Raw genomic sequence first — 17,008 nt, 5'->3', positions numbered from 1 at the left:
ACATTATTTACCTTCAGAGGTGAACGTATCAGAACCAGTTGATGTGATAAAAGGGTTGTGTTGTTATGGACTCTCGTCAAACAACAGCATGGTATTCTTTCACTGTAATACTACTGTAAATTGGACAGTGCAGTTAGATTAACAATGCCCATATGAGACATGTCTATGTCCCGGAAAGTTGGCTGTAGTTTACCACGTCATTCCAGTCACGTTAGCAACAACCGCACCGGTTTAGGGACACCCATCCTGTAGTTAAGGTAGAAGCGTTTGGAAATGTATTCTGTTCTCATTTACAATAAAATCTCACACACACACACACACACACACACACACACACACACACACACACACACACACAGCTAGGGGGTTCACTGAGGTGGTGGCGTTGCCATGCAACCGAGAGTAGGCGGCAGCATATTCAGACTGCTGAGAGAAGAGGGCTGCAGACAGGCCCAGCTGTGTGTGTGTGTGTGTGTACCTACCTGTGAAAAAGGACTGACTTGACGAGTGTCACCACATCACGACTGGCGTTGTACCCGGCACACACGATGGCCACGTGAATGGTCTGAGAGGAGAGAGAGAGAACGGAAGAGAGAGACAGAGAGGGAGAGAGAGAGAACGGAAGAGAGAGAGAGAGAGAGAGAGAGAGAGAGAGAGAACGGAAGAGAGAGACAGAGGGAGAGGAGAGAGAGAGAGAGAGAGAGACAGAGAGAGAGAGAGAGAGAGAGAGAGAGAGAGAGAGAGAGAGAGAGAGAGAGAGAGAGAGAGAGAGAGAGAGACAGAGAGACAGAGAGAGAGAGAGAGAGACAGAGAGACAGAGAGACAGAGAGAGAGAGAGAGAGACAGAGAGAGAGAGAGACAGAGAGACAGAGAGACAGAGAGAGAGACAGAGAGAGAGAGAGACAGAGACAGAGACAGAGAGAGAGAGAGAGAGAGAGTAAAGAACATTATTTTCTACAAAGTCCAAAATGATTTGTCCTCTGCTTGTAGCAGTAACAGAACCCCTTATCACATGTCTCTGAACACTAAGCACCATTTAGTTAGGTAATTATTTCAGAGGGAATAGTGTTTATCCCACATCAAGACTAAATCCCACATTAGAACCCACTATAGTAGCACCAGGGGAAGAATACCGTATGTAAACTAGATCAAGCCCAGGGTTATTCATCTTACTGCCCTCTAGGAACCAATCAGCACGAGGCTAAAGCCCTCTATACATGGGGGTTGTACATTTGGTCACAGTATTGTATTGAACATTCGTTTCAGGACTGAGGCCCGACTGAGTGTTGTCCTCAATGCTATTGTCTTGACGCTGATGAAGATTTAAACAAAACTGCATTACAGGGTTGCTTGGGAAATACAAGGAGTCAAATCATTAGTAGGAAAAACATTTGGTCATCGTTGTGATGACGCCAGATTGACTTTAGACGCAATATAACGTTAGCCAGCTAACTAAGATCGAGGGGACAACAGTAACTTAGCTAGCTGACATTAGCATCGTTAGCAATTTTTAACAAACTTTAACAAAGTACACATTTAAAAAATAAAAAAAATTATTTCACCTTTATTTAACCAGGTAGGCAAGTTGAGAACACATTCTCATTTACAATTGCGACCTGGACAAGATAAAGCAAAGCAGTTTGACACATACAACGACACAGAGTTACACATTGAGTATACGGGACACGAGTACACGGGAAGACGAGGACAAAAAGACGTCTGAACTGCTATGCCATCTTGGAAGACTATAATGAAAGAATCACAATGACGGCAAAGTTGTTTCCGACTAATTATTTACCTACTTTAGCAAATGTTAACGTCCAGACCACTATAGTGTCATTTATATCAAACAGTCATAATCCCTGTTCATAATGACTGTTGGGCCTCGCGTCTACTGCTGGGCCTCGCGTCTACTGCTGGGCCTCGCGTCTACTGCTGGGCCTCGCGTCTACTGCTGGGCCTCGCGTCTACTGCTGGGCCTCGCGTCTACTGCTGGGCCTCGCGTCTACTGCTGGGCCTCGCGTCTACTGGGGGCCTCGCGTCTACTGCTGGGCCTCGCGTCTACTGCTGGGCCTCGCGTCTACTGCTGGGCCTCGCGTCTACTGGTGGGCCTCACGTCTGCTGCTGGGCCTCACGTCTGCTGGTGGGCCTCACGTCTGGGCCTCACGTGGGCCTCACGTCTGCTGCTGGGCCTCACGTCTACTGGTGGGCCTCACGTCTACTGCTGGGCCTCACGCCTACTGGTGGGCCTCACGTCTACTGGTGGGCCTCACGTCTGCTGGTGGGCCTCACGTCTGCTGGTGGGCCTCACGTCTGCTGGTGGGCCTCACGCACTCTGGGCTGGTGGGCCTCACGTCTGCTACTGCTGGGCCTCACGACTCTGCTGTTGGCCTCACGTCTGCTGTTGGGGCCTCACGTCTACTGCTGGGCCCTAGCCTACTGTTGGGCCTCAGTCTACTGTCTGCTGCAGAGTCCGTAGAACAGTAAAAACAATGGTAACGACGCGACCGAGAGACTGAGGAGCAACACACCCATCAACAGGGAGTCTAAATGCACAGCACTTCTCCTGTTGTCCTGTTGAGTTGAAAGATTCATATATTTGGCAACCTCATATGACTCCTAAATGACTCTTATATGACTTATCTGACTCCTAAATGAATCCTACTTAAGTCCATTTCAGTCTCTTCTACTGATGTGAAAGAGTTTCTGCAGCCTGTTCCAGCATCTCTCCTCTCTTCTTAAATCATTTCTTCCATCTCTCCTCTTTTCTCAAATCCTTTCTTCCATCTCTCCTCTTTTCTCAAATCCTTTCTTCCATCTCTCCTCTTTTCTCAAATAATTTCTTCAGTCTCTCCTCAAATAATGTATTCTCTAAATGCCTGTAGTAGGGTGTTATCACCCAATCAGAGGGTCGTTGTAAAGCTGGGAGGAGGAGTGACTCAGACAGGCTCCTCATAGTTTAATCTCTCAAATAAATAAAACATCTCTGGTCCTTCTCTACAAACTCTGTTAGTTCATTATCTACGGTCTTCTCTACAAACGCTGTTAGTTCATTATCTACGGTCTTCTCTACAAACACACACTGTTAGTTCATTATCTATAGTCTTCTCTACAAACACACATTGTTAGTTCATTATCTACGGTCTTCTCTACAAACGCTGTTAGTTCATTATCTACAGTCTTCTCTACAAACACACACTTTTAGTTCATTATCTATAGTCTTCTCTACAAACACACACTGTTAGTTCATTATCTACGGTCTTCTCTACAAACACACACTGTTAGCCTGTTAGTTCATTATCTATAGTCTTCTCTACTCTGTTAATTATCTATGGTCTTCTCTAGAAACTCTGTTCATTCATTATCTATAGTCTTCTCTACAAACACACACTGTTAGCCTGTTAGTTCATTATCTATGGTCTTCTCTACAAACACAGACAGTGGTCACAGACTGAGGACAGATGAGTAGAGATGGACCAATCAGGACAGTAGAATTGGACCAATCAGGACAGTAGAGATGGACCAATAAGGACAGTAGAGATGGACCAATAAGGACAGTAGAGATGGACCAATAAGGACAGTAGAGATGGACCAATCAGGACAATAGAGATGGACCAATCAGGACAGTAGAGATGGACCAATAAGGACAGGGCCAATAAGATCATGGACCAATCAGGACAGTAGAGATGGACCAATAAGGACAGTAGAGATGGACCAATCAGGACAGTAGAGATGGACCAATAAGGACAGTAGAGATGGACCAATAGGACAGTAGAGGATGGGCCAATAAGGACAGTAGAGATGGACCAATAAGGACAGTAGAGATGGGCCAATAAGGACAGTAGAGATGGGCCAATAAGGACAGTAGAGATGGACCAATAAGGACAGTAGAGATGGACCAATAAGGACAGTAGAGATGGGCCAATCAGGACAGTAGAGATGGACCAATAAGGACAGTAGATATGGACCAATAAGGACAGTAGATATGGACCAATCGGGACAGTAGAGATGGACCAATCAGGACAGTAGAGATGGACCAATAAGGACAGTAGATATGGACCAATAAGGACAGTAGATATGGACCAATAAGGACAGTAGAGATGGACCAATCAGGACAGTAGAGATGGGCCAAGCAGGACAGTAGAGATGGGCCAATAAGGACATTAGAGATGGACCAATCAGGACTACTCAAAGCACAGTGCAGCTGGTAATACCCATCATGCCCTTTGTCAGAGCCTTGCTAGTGATGAACGTGTCTGAAATGGGTATAATGTATAGACACAACAGAGGGCATATAGAAGAGATTTACTGTGACATCACAGTACTAAAGACCCTCCAACAAACCTGCTGTTAGAATGACCTGACAGACAGACACTTAATGAGAGTAGCCATAATATCACAGTATTTAATACGACCAGGCTTTAATAAATAAATAGTCCGGGTGGCCATTTGATTAATTGTTCAGCAGTCTTATGGCTTGGGGGGGTAGAGGCTGTTTAAGGAGCCTTTTGGTCCTAGACTTGGTGCTCCGGTACCGCTTGCCGTGAGGTAGCAGAGAGAACAGTCTATGACTTGGGTGACTGAAGTCTTTGACAATTTATCCAAGACTGACCAGTATGAAAATGTATGAACTCTGGTAATTGACAAAATAAAATTAAAAAAGTAGATTAGTGAATATATAAAATAGAAAGGTTTGTTAGATGTTTGGATGACCTTAGGTGGAGGTATAACACGAATGGACTACATGCAGTGCTGAAGGTCACATTACTGGTGCATTTCTCTAGCTGATAGAGAATCAATACCCACGTACACAGTACTGTCAGGATCAACTGTAGGAGGGGCTAACACACTAAACAGACAGGCTGATCTTATCTGATCTCCTCCTAGTGTAACTCACCGGACACTAGTCTACTAGTCTTATCTTATCTCCTCCTAGTGTAACTCACCTGACACTAGTCTACCAGTCTTATCTTATCTCCTCCTAGTGTAACTCACCTGACACTAGTCTACCAGTCTTATCTCCTCCTAGTGAACTCACTGACACTAGTCTACCAGTCTTATCTTATCTCCTCCTAGTGTAACTCACCTGACACTAGTCTACCAGTCTTATCTCCTCCTAGTGTAACTCACCTGACACTAGTCTACCAGTCTTATCTCCTCCTAGTGTTACTCACCTGACACTAGTCTACTAGTCTTATCTCCTCCTAGTGTAACTCACCTGACACTAGTCTACCAGTCTTATCTCCTCCTAGTGTAACTCACCTGACACTAGTCTACCAGTCTTATCTCCTCCTAGTGTTACTCACCTGACACTAGTCTACCAGTCTTATCTTATCTCCTCCTAGTGTAACTCACCTGACACTAGTCTACCAGTCTTATCTCCTCCTAGTGTAACTCACCTGACACTAGTCTACCAGTCTTATCTTATCTCCTCCTAGTGTAACTCACCTGACACTAGTCTACTAGTCTTATCTCCTCCTAGTGTAACTCACATGACACTAGTCTACCAGTCTTATCTTATCTCCTCCTAGTGTAACTCACCTGACACTAGTCTACTAGTCTTATCTCCTCCTAGTGTAACTCACCTGACACTAGTCTACCAGTCTTATCTCCTCCTAGTGTAACTCACCTGACACTAGTCTACCAGTCTTATCTCCTCCTAGTGTTACTCACCTGACACTAGTCTACTAGTCTTATCTCCTCCTAGTGTAACTCACCTGACACTAGTCTACCAGTCTTATCTCTCTCCTAGTGTTACTCACCTGACACTAGTCTACCAGTCTTATCTCCTCTCCTCCTAGTGTTACTCACCTGACACTAGTCTACCAGTCTTATCTTATCTCCTCCTAGTGTAACTCACCTGACACTAGTCTATCAGTCTTATCTTATCTCCTCCTAGTGTTACTAACCTGACACTAGTCTACTAGTCTTATCTCCTCCTAGTGTAACTCACCTGACACTCATCTACCAGTCTTATCTCCTCCTAGTGTAACTCACCTGACACTAGTCTACTAGTCTTATCTTATCTCCTCCTAGTGTAACTCACCTCACACTTGTCTACCGCTGGCTGCTGCACACAGTCTGACCTGTTGCCCGAGGAGCCAGCTTTAAGCCCCGCCTCGTTGTCCCCTGTTCCCTCCTCCGAGTGAGTCTTGCTCTGGTTGCCGCGGTGATTGGTGTGATGTGAAGCAGGGCCAGCAGGGCTCCGGGGGGGTCGGCTGAGTTCACGCCGGAGAAGTTGGTTCTCCTCTTCGACCTCACGGACCCTCAGCTCCAACGCCTCCCTAGACACACCCCCTCCCAAGGCCCCGCCCCTGGCCGTCAACGTGGACAACTGAGGCAACAGGGGCGACAGGGGGAGGGGCTTCACTGTAGAGGAGACAGAGAAACAGGAAGTTGATCAGAAGCAATAGTGCCACATTCATTAAGTTAACTGAGGGCCACGTTAAATCAGCTCACTGGCCAGTTGCGGATCGTAAACCACGAGTTTAAGACCACTGCAATAAGCCATTCGGCTGGTCCCAGAGAAGTATGTGTTCAAGCCAACTGATCTTCAGCTGGCTAAAGCTCAGGCAGAATTGGTACAAGCCCCGCAGCAGGATATCATCACTTCCGGGTATAGACTCAGCAGGGTTCTCAATTTCAACTTTAACTCAACTCTTAACTCGGCTTGCCTCAACTTCTCTCCGTGAATCAATATGAATCACTGACATTGCTGGATGTGATGTGAGGAAAGATGAAACCAGAGCACTACGACTGCAGAAGAAGCACCGGAGACAAGGAGTAATGTCACTTATTAGTGTTTAGTTTATATATATATATATACATATATCAGCCTAGCATCAGTGACTAGTGTTTAGTATATATCAGCCTAGCATCAGTGACTAGTGTTTAGTATATCTATCAGCCTAGCATCAGTGACTAGTGTTTAGCATATCTATCAGCCTAGCATCACTGATTAGTATATATATATCAACCGAGCATCAGTGATTAGTATATCTATCAGCCTAGCATCAGTGATTAGCCTAGCATCACTGATTAGTAGCATCAGTGATTAGTATATCTATCAGCCTAGCTGTGGAGGAGATGTTAAAGTGTTCCCAGCATCAGTGATGTTTTATATCATCAAGTGTTATGTGATTTTTATATCACTGTACTAAGAGGAGATGTTAAAGTGTTCCCAGCATCAGCGATGTTTTATATCACTGTACTAAGAGGAGATGTTAAAGTGTTCCCAGCATCAGCGATGTTTTATATCCCTCTACTAAGAGGAGATGTTAAAGTGTTCCCAGCATCAGCGATGTTTTATATCACTGTACTAAGAGGAGATGTTAAAGTGTTCCCAGCAGCAGCAGCATCGGGCTGAATGTCAAAAGACCTAATGGAGGCTGAGGTTTCAAATTAGCAGTCAGGTCCAAGTGATGCATCTCTAGCCTTGGAGCACACAGATATCGTTCAATCAATATCCTGGATACTGAGAGGAGAGCCGGGGGCTATAGCACCGCGCACCAGGCTCTAATTTCAGCCAGTATCAATTTCTCCTCTTCTCTTCCCCCCCGATATGTCCCCAGACATGAGAGAATATGGTATATATAATATAATATATAATATATATATACTGTCGTGTCATTTAATATCAAGCCAAATAAAACTTCTGAAGTCCAGAACAACATTTGTAGTGTTGCAAAACAGAGAGAGAAAAAAAACCCGAGAACATTCATTGTAAGGAAATGAAATGCGAGAACAAATGTTTTGTAAATGAATGGGACATTTTGTCTTCCTCTTCTTCTTGTTGAAACATTGAACCTTTGAGTTATTTAGCAGATGCTCTTATCCAGAGGATTTTTAAGGAAATCACCATGGCGATCAAACACCGTGGCCGTCAATCACCATGGCGATCAAACACCGTGGCCATCAATCACCGTCTATTGTCCGCATCGATTGTCCCGATCTTTGCCTGCTATTGTCCCCATCTTTGCCTGCTATTGTCCCCATCTAATGTCCCGATCTTTGCCTGCTATTGTCCCTATCTATTGTCCCTATCTATTGCCTCCATCTTTGCCTGCTATTGTCCCTATCTATTGTCCCCATCTTTGCCTGCTATTGTCCGCATCTATTGTCCCGATCTTTGCCTGCTATTGTCCCCATCTATTGTCCCCATCTTTGCCTGCTATTGTCCCCATCTAATGTCCCTATCTTTGCCTGCTATTGTCCCTATCTATTGTCCCTATCTATTGTCTCCATCTTTGCCTGCTATTGTCCCTATCTATTGTCCCCAACTTTGCCTTGTTCAGGTCCCATCTTTGCCTGCCTTGTCCCTATTTTTGCATTGTCCCTAGTGGGTTTGCCTGCCTTGTTCAGGGGAACAGTGGGTTAACTGCCTTGTTCAGGGGAACAGTGGGCTAACTGTGGGTTAACTGCCTTGTTCAGGGAACAGTGGGTTAACTGCCTTGTTCAAGGGAACAGTGGGTTAACTGCCTTGTTCCTTGTTCAGGGGAACAGTGGGCTAACTGCCTTGTTCAAGGGAACAGTGGGTTAACTGCCTTGTTCAGGGGAACAGTGGGCTAACTGACTTGTTCAGGGGAACAGTGGGTTTACTGCCTTGTTCAGGGGAACAGTGGGTTAACTGCCTTGTTCAGGGGAACAGTGGGTTAACTGCCTTGTTCAAGGGAACAGTGGGCTAACTGCCTTGTTCAAGGGAACAGTGGGCTAACTGCCTTGTTCAAGGGAACAGTGGGTTAACTGCCTTGTTCAGGGGAACAGTGGGTTAACTGCCTTGTTCAGGGGAACAGTGGGTTAACTGCCTTGTTCAGGGGAACAGTGGGTTAACTGCCTTGCTCAGGGCCAGGGGAACAGTGGGTTAACTGCCTTGTTCAGGGGAAGAACGTCAGATTTCTTTACCTTGTCAGCTCGGGGATTCGATCCAGCAACCTTCCGGTTACTAGTCCAACACTCTAACCACTAGGCTACCTGCTGGTTACTAGTCCAACACTCTAACCACTAGGCTACCTGCTGGTTACTAGTCCAACGCTCTAACCACTAGGCTACCTGCTGGTTACTGGTCCAACGCTCTAACCACTAGGCTACCTGCTGGTTACTAGTCCAACACTCTAACCACTAGGCTACCTGCTGGTTACTAGTCCAACGCTCTAACCACTAGGCTACCTGCTGGTTACTGGTCCAACGCTCTAACCACTAGGCTACCTGCTGGTTACTAGTCCAACGCTCTAACCACTAGGCTACCTGCTGGTTACTAGTCCAACGCTCTAACCACTAGGCTACCTGCTGGTTACTAGTCCAACGCTCTAACCACTAGGCTACCTGCTGGTTACTAGTCCAACGCTCTAACCACTAGGCTACCTGCTGGTTACTGGTCCAACGCTCTAACCACTAGGCTACCTGCTGGTTACTAGTCCAACGCTCTAACCACTAGGCTACCTGCTGGTTACTAGTCCAACGCTCTAACCACTAGGCTACCTGCTGGTTACTGGTCCAACGCTCTAACCACTAGGCTACCTGCTGGTTACTAGTCCAACGCTCTAACCACTAGGCTACCTGCTGGTTACTAGTCCAACACTCTAACCACTAGGCTACCTGCTGGTTACTGACCCAACACTCTAACCACTAGGCTACCTGCTGGTTACTAGTCCAACGCTCTAACCACTAGGCTACCTGCTGGTTACTAGTCCAACACTCTAACCACTAGGCTTCCTGCTGGTTACTAGTCCAACGCTCTAACCACTAGGCTACCTGCAGGTTACTAGTCCAACACTCTAACCACTAGGCTACCTGCTGGTTACTAGCCCAACGATCTAACCACTAGGCTACCTGCTGGTTACTGGTCCAACACTCTAACCACTAGGCTACCTGCTGGTTACTAGTCCAACGCTCTAACCACTAGGCTACCTGCTGGTTACTGGTCCAACGCTCTAACCATTAGGCTACCTGCTGGTTACTGGTCCAACGCTCTAACCACTAGGCTACCTGCTGGTTACTAGTCCAACGCTCTAACCACTAGGCTACCTGCTGGTTACTAGTCCAACACTCTAACCACTAGGCTACCTGCTGGTTACTAGTCCAACGCTCTAACCACTAGGCTACCTGCTGGTTACTGGTCCAACGCTCTAACCACTAGGCTACCTGCTGGTTACTGGCCCAACGCTCTAACCACTAGGCTACCTGCTGGTTACTAGTCCAACGCTCTAACCACTAGGCTACCTGCTCTAACCACTGGCTACCTGCTGGTTACTAGTCCAACGCTCTAACCACTAGGCTACCTGCTGGTTACTGGTCCAACGCTCTAACCACTAGGCTACCTGCTGGTTACTGGTCCAACGCTCTAACCACTAGGCTACCTGCTCTAACCACTAGGCTACCTGCTGGTTAGTAGTCCAACGCTCTAACCACTAGGCTACCTGCTGGTTACTAGTCCAACACTCTAACCACTAGGCTACCTGCTGGTTACTAGTCCAACGCTCTAACCACTAGGCTACCTGCTGGTTACTAGTCCAACGCTCTAACCACTAGGCTACCTGCTGGTTACTAGTCCAACACTCTAACCACTAGGCTACCTGCTGGTTACTAGTCCAACACTCTAACCACTAGGCTACCTGCCACCCCACCAGTGATGGTGACATTGCCCTGGGTAGGGGGTGACATTGCCCTGGGTAGGGGGTGCCATCTTTGGGATGGGATGTTAAATGGATGTCCTGATTTGTTGACATTTAATGTAATACTAGGGGTGTTAACCTCAGTGTCCTGGATAACTGTAATTATGACCACGTAGTCATCCCCTGTCACTCCTCACCTCAACACCATGATAGCTGATGTGTGGTGAGTGTTCTGGCACAAAATGGTGGCTATGCATCACCCAGGTGGGCTACACAGATTGGTAGTGGACGACTGTCTTTTGGGTTTTATTCTGGACTTGTGTTGCTTGATATTAAATAGCACTAAAGTAGCTCCAGGAGAGAAACAGCCAATGATGTTTGTGGACAGAAAGAAAAACAGTGTGTCTCCAGAGGTCGGTCTATGGTCCGTTCAGAGCTGTGAAGACCTCTCTGTACTCCCCCTCATCTCTCTGCTCTCTCTATGACCCTGGAGTGATGAAGGGAGCAGAGAGAGAGGACAGAGAGAGAGAGGTCTCAGAGAAGAAAAAAACTCCCAATACTACCGGATTAAATATAAAGCCTTTAGTTTCACAGTTCACTTCCTGTGAAAGACACAGCAAGCGTCCGTGTCCTCGCCACCTCTCCAATGCTAATTGGTGTCAGCAGGACTAATGCACTCTAATAGGTCCACAGAACTGAGTTTATTTATACTGTACTGTCTATAAATCTAATATACTGTTATTTATACTGTACTGTCTATAAATCTAACTGTTATTTATACTGTATAGTACTGTCTATAAATCTAATATACTGTTATTTATACTGTACTGTCTATACATATAATATACTGCTATTTATACTGTACTGTCTATACATATAATATACTGCTATTTATAATGTACTGTCTATAAATCTAATATAGTGTTATTTATACTGTACTGTCTATAAATCTAATATACTGTTATTTATACTGTAGAGTACTGTCTATAAATATAATATACTGTTATTTATACTGTAGAGTACTGTCTATAAATATAATACTAACACAGCCAGCTAGCTGTCTGGAGTAATGTCCCTCTGTAGTTTATAAACATAGTCAGCTAGCTGTCTGGAGTAATGTTCCTCTGTAGTTTATAAACATAGTCAGCTAGCTGTCTGGAGTAATGTTCCTCTGTAGTTTATAAACATAGTCAGCTAGCTGTCTGGAGTAATGTTCCTCTGTAGTTTATAAACATAGTCAGCTAGCTGTCTGGAGTAATGTTCCTCTGTAGTTTATAAACATAGTCAGCTAGCTGTCTGGAGTAATGTTCCTCTGTAGTTTATAAACAGCTGTCTGGAGTAATGTTCCTCTGTAGTTTATAAACATAGTCAGCTAGCTGTCTGGAGTAATGTTCCTCTGTAGTTTATAAACATAGCCAGCTAGCTGTCTGGAGTAATGTCCCTCTTTAGAGTAGTTTTGTAACAGCTAATGTGGATCATAATAAAATACCAAATCGTGCTGAGCTGGACAGCCTCTTCAGAGTGCTGCAATCTCTAGACACAGTACACTTTGACACCTCCGGATCGATGCCCTGGGAATGGGCTGACGTAACCTTTTAACAGCCCATGTCAACCAGCCAACAGCTAGGATGTAGAGCTGCAGAGAGACATGCTATGGCTTGATGGACGTCTCCTGAAACTTGGTGGTGTGCTTGGTCTCACTGGACAGTGTGTTTTGTGCTGATCTGGCAACCCATTTGGCAGGCCATGGTGTCACAGTGACAAAGGGAAGAGGTTAGAGAGACAGGCTTGGAGACAGTGGGAGGAGGTTAGAGAGACAGGCTTGGAGACAGTGGGAGGAGGTTAGAGAGACAGGCTTGGAGACAGTGGGATGAGGTGAGAGAGACAGGCTTGGAGACAGTGGGAGGAGGTTAGAGAGACAGGTTTGGAGACAGTGGGAGGAGGTGAGAGAGACAGGCTTGGAGACAGTGGGAGGAGGTGAGAGAGACAGGCTTGGAGACAGTGGGAGGAGGTTAGAGAGACAGGCTTGGAGACAGTGGGAGGAGGTGAGAGAGACAGGCTTGGAGACAGTGGGATGAGGTTAGAGAGACAGGCTTGGAGACAGTGGGAGGAGGTGAGAGAGACAGGCTTGGAGACAGTGGGAGGAGGTTAGAGAGACAGGCTTGGAGACAGTGGGAGGAGGTGAGAGAGACAGGCGTGGGGAGACAGTGGGAGGAGGTTGAGAGAGACAGTGGGAGGAGGTGAGAGAGACAATGGGAGGAGGTGAGAGAGACAGTGGGAGGACAGTGGGAGGTGAGAGAGACAGTGGGAGGAGGTGAGAGAGACCGGGGAGGAGGGAGACAGTGGGAGGAGCTGAGAGAGACAGGCTTGGAGACAGTGGGAGGAGGTGAGAGACACAGGCGTGGGGACAGTGGGAGAGGGTTGAGAGAGACAGTGGGAGGAGGTGAGAGAGAACCGTGGGAGGAGGTGAGAGAGACAGTGGGAGGAGGTGAGAGAGACAGTGGGAGGAGGTGAGAGAGACAGTGGGAGGAGGTGAGAGAGACAGTGGGAGGAGGTGAGAGAGACAGTGGGAGGAGGTGAGAGAGACAGTGGGAGGAGGTGAGAGAGACAGTGGGAGGAGGTGAGAGAGACCGTGGGAGGAGGTGAGGAGGTGACAGGCGTGGGGACAGTGGGAGTGGGAGGTTGAGAGAGACAGTGGGAGGAGGTGAGAGAGAGACAGTGGGAGGAGGTAAGAGAGACAGTGGGAGGAGGTGAGAGAGACCGTGGGAGGAGGTGAGAGAGACCGTGGGAGGAGGTGAGAAACACAGGCGTGGGGACAGCTGGGAGGAGGTGAGGGAGAGGAGGTTGAGAGAGACAGGCTTGGAGACAGTGGGAGGAGGTGAGAGACAGGCGAGGGGACAGTGGGAGAGGGTTGAGAGAGACAGTGGGAGGAGGTGAGAGAGACAGTGGGAGGTGAGACAGTGAGAGGTGAGAGACAGTGGGATGAGGTGAGAGAGACAGTGTGGGAGGAGGTGAGAGAGACAGACTTGGAGACAGTGGGAGGTTAGGTGAGAGAGACCGTGGGAGGAGGTGAGAGAGACCATGGGAGGAGGTGAGAGAGAGCAGGCTTGGAGACAGTGGGAGGAGGTGAGAGACACAGTATCATGGGACGGTGGGGACAGTGGGAGGTAGGGTAGAGAGACAGTGGGAGGAGGTGAGAGAGACAGTGGGAGGAGGTGAGAGAGACAGTGGGAGGAGGTGAGAGAGACCGTGGGAGGAGGTGAGAGACACCTGACAGTGGGAGGAGGTGAGAGAAACCGTGGGAGGAGGTGAGAGAGACAGTGGGAGGAGGTGAGAGAGACAGTGGGAGGAGGTGAGAGAGACAGTGTGTATGGTATTAGTCAGGAGGTGAGAGAGACAGTGAGGAGGTGAGAGAGACAGTGGGAGGAGGTGAGAGAGACCGTGGGAGGAGGTGAGAGACTGACAGTGGGAGGAGGTGAGAGACACAGGCGTGGGGACAGTGGGAGAGGGTTGAGAGAGACAGTGGGAGGAGAAACCGTGAGAGAGACAGTGGGAGGAGGTAGAGAGACAGTGGGAGGAGGTGGTAAGAGAGACAGTGGGAGGAGGTGAGAGAGACAGTGGGAGGAGGTGAGAAACACAGGCGTGGGGACAGTGGGAGAGGGTTGAGAGAGACAGGCTTGGAGACAGTGGGAGGAGGTGAGAGACAGGCGTGGGGACAGTGGGAGAGGGTTGAGAGAGACAGTGGGAGGAGGTGAGAGAGACAGTGGGAGGAGGTGAGAGAGACAGTGGGATGAGGTGAGAGAGACAGTGTGAGGAGGTGAGAGAGACAGACTTGGAGACAGTGGGAGGAGGTAAGAGAGACCGTGGGAGGAGGTGAGAGAGACCATGGGAGGAGGTGAGAGAGACAGGCTTGGAGACAGTGGGAGGAGGTGAGAGACACAGGCGTGGGGACAGTGGGAGAGGGTTGAGAGAGACAGTGGGAGGAGGTGAGAGAGACAGTGGGAGGAGGTGAGAGAGACAGTGGGAGGAGGTGAGAGAGACAGTGGGAGGAGGTGAGAGAGACAGTGGGATGAGGTGAGAGAGACAGTGTGAGGAGGTGAGAGAGACAGACAGACTTGGAGACAGTGGGAGGAGGTAAGAGAGACCGTGGGAGGAGGTGAGAGAGACCGTGGGAGGAGAGAGAAACACAGGCGTGGGGACAGTGGGAGAGGGTTGAGAGAGACAGTGGGAGGAGGTGAGAGAGACAGTGGGAGGAGGTGAGAGAGACAGTGGGAGGAGGTGAGAGAGACAGTGGGAGGAGGTGAGAGAGACAGTGGGAGGAGGTGAGAGAGACAGTGAGAGAGATCAGTGGGAGGAGGTGAGAGAGACAGACTTGGAGACAGTGGGAGGAGGTGGAGAGACAGTGGGGAGGTGAGAGACAGTGGGGAGGTGAGAGAGACAGTGGGAGGAGGTGAGAGAGAGAGTGGGAGGAGGTGAGAGAGACAGTGGGAGGAGGTGAGAGAGACAGTGGGATGAGGTGAGAGAGACAGTGTGAGGAGGTGAGAGAGACAGACTTGGAGACAGTGGGAGGAGGTAAGAGAGACCGTGGGAGGAGGTGAGAGAGACCGTGGGAGGAGGTGAGAAACACAGGCGTGGGGACAGTGGGAGAGGGTTGAGAGAGACAGGCTTGGAGACAGTGGGAGGAGGTGAGAGACACAGGCGTGGGGACAGTGGGAGAGGGTTGAGAGAGACAGTGGGAGGAGGTGAGAGAGACAGTGGGAGGAGGTGAGAGAGACAGTGGGAGGAGGTGAGAGAGACAGTGGGAGGAGGTGAGAGAGACAGTGGGATGAGGTGAGAGAGACAGTGTGAGGAGGTGAGAGAGACAGACTTGGAGACAGTGGGAGGAGGTGAGAGAGACAGTGGGAGGAGGTGAGAGAGACAGTGGGAGGAGGTGAGAGAGAGTGGGAGGAGGTGAGAGAGACAGTGGGATGAGGTGAGAGAGACAGGCTTGGAGACAGTGGGAGGAGGTTAGAGAGACAGGCTTGGAGACCGTGGGATGAGGTTAGAGAGGTATTAGCCTAGCTCTCTACACCTGTATCATGTTGTGTATGGTATTAGCCTAGCGCTCTCTACACCTGTACCATATTGTGTACGGTATTAGCCTAGCGCTCTCTACACCTGTATCATGTTGTGTACGGTATTAGCCTAGCGCTCTCTACACCTGTACCATATTGTGTACGGTATTAGCCTAGCGCGCTACACCTCTATCATGTTGTGTATGGTATTAGCCTAGCGCTCTCTACACCTGTATCATGTTGTGTATGGTATTAGCCCTAGCGCTCTCTACACCTGTATCATGTATCATGTTGTGTATGGTATTAGCCTAGCGCTCTCTACACCTGTATCATGTTGTGTATGGTATTAGCCTAGCTCTCTACACCACCTGTATCATGTTGTGTATGGTATTAGCCTAGCGCTCTCTACACCTGTATCATGTTGTGTACGGTATTAGCCTAGCGCTCTCTACACCTGTATCATGTTGTGTACGTATTAGCCTAGCGCTCTCTACACCTGTATCATGTTGTGTACAGTATTAGCCTAGCGCTCTCTACACCTGTATCATGTTGTGTATGGTATTAGCCTAGCGCTCTCTACACCTGTATCATGTTATGTACGGTATTAGCCTAGCGCTCTCTACACCTGTATCATGTTGTGTATGGTATTAGCCTAGCGCTCTCTACACCTGTATCATGTTATGTACGGTATTAGCCTAGCGCTCTCTACACCTGTATCATGTTGTGTACGGTATTAGCCTAGCGCTCTCTACACCTGTATCATGTTATGTACGGTATTAGCCTAGCGCTCTCTACACCAGTATCATGTTGTGTACGGTATTAGCCTAGCTCTATACACTAGAACTACTTAATTTCTTTACTTTATTTCTTAAATATATTTCTTTAATTTATTCTTTCCAGAAGACCTTGAGTGTTTATCTTCCAAGATTCCCTGTGTGTCCATCGCTCTCACTTCAAACCCCAAAACAAAACAAACCCCTTTATGTATCATTAGGGTCCACTGCAGAGCTAGCCGTGCACAACCTGACACATTCAGGTCTGTGTAACCTGATTTATCTCTGTACTACTCTGACTAATAACTCAGAGGATGACAGTGTGCTGGGGTGGAGATGGGAGGAGGGAGGAGGAGAGGAGGGGAGAGGGAGGAGGGGAGGAGAGGAGGGGAGGAGAGAGGGGAGAGGGAGAGGGAGGAGAGGAGAGGAGAGGACAGAGGGAGAGGGAGGAGGAGAGGAGGGGAGAGGGAGGAGAGGGAGGGGAGGAAAGAGTGGAGAGGGAGGGAGGAGGGAGGGAGGGAGGGGAGAGGAGAGAGGGAGGAAAGAGTGGAGAGGGAGGAGAGGATAGAGG

At 48.3% G+C, this 17,008-nt stretch overlaps 1 protein-coding gene across 1 annotated transcript in view; it reads right to left on the bottom strand.

Annotated features, from left to right (window-relative positions):
* Positions 1-449: 449 nt before the first annotated feature.
* LOC121843563 (LARGE xylosyl- and glucuronyltransferase 1-like) overlaps positions 450-17,008 on the bottom strand; it is a 31,425-nt gene continuing 14,866 nt past the window's right edge. Inside the window, exons 2-3 of the mRNA XM_042313283.1 lie at positions 6,047-6,369; positions 450-565 (exon numbers count right to left, since the gene is read on the bottom strand). Of these exons, the coding sequence (XP_042169217.1) occupies positions 479-565; positions 6,047-6,369 (410 nt within the window). The 3' untranslated portion in view covers positions 450-478. The remainder of the gene's footprint in view (positions 566-6,046; positions 6,370-17,008) is intronic.

The sequence above is a fragment of the Oncorhynchus tshawytscha genome, unplaced genomic scaffold, assembly GCF_018296145.1.
Source record: "Oncorhynchus tshawytscha isolate Ot180627B unplaced genomic scaffold, Otsh_v2.0 Un_contig_9034_pilon_pilon, whole genome shotgun sequence".
Lineage (NCBI taxonomy): Eukaryota > Metazoa > Chordata > Actinopteri > Salmoniformes > Salmonidae > Oncorhynchus > Oncorhynchus tshawytscha.
Note: the sequence above shows the minus strand (reverse complement) of the source record. Positions and strands in the feature narration are given on the sequence as shown.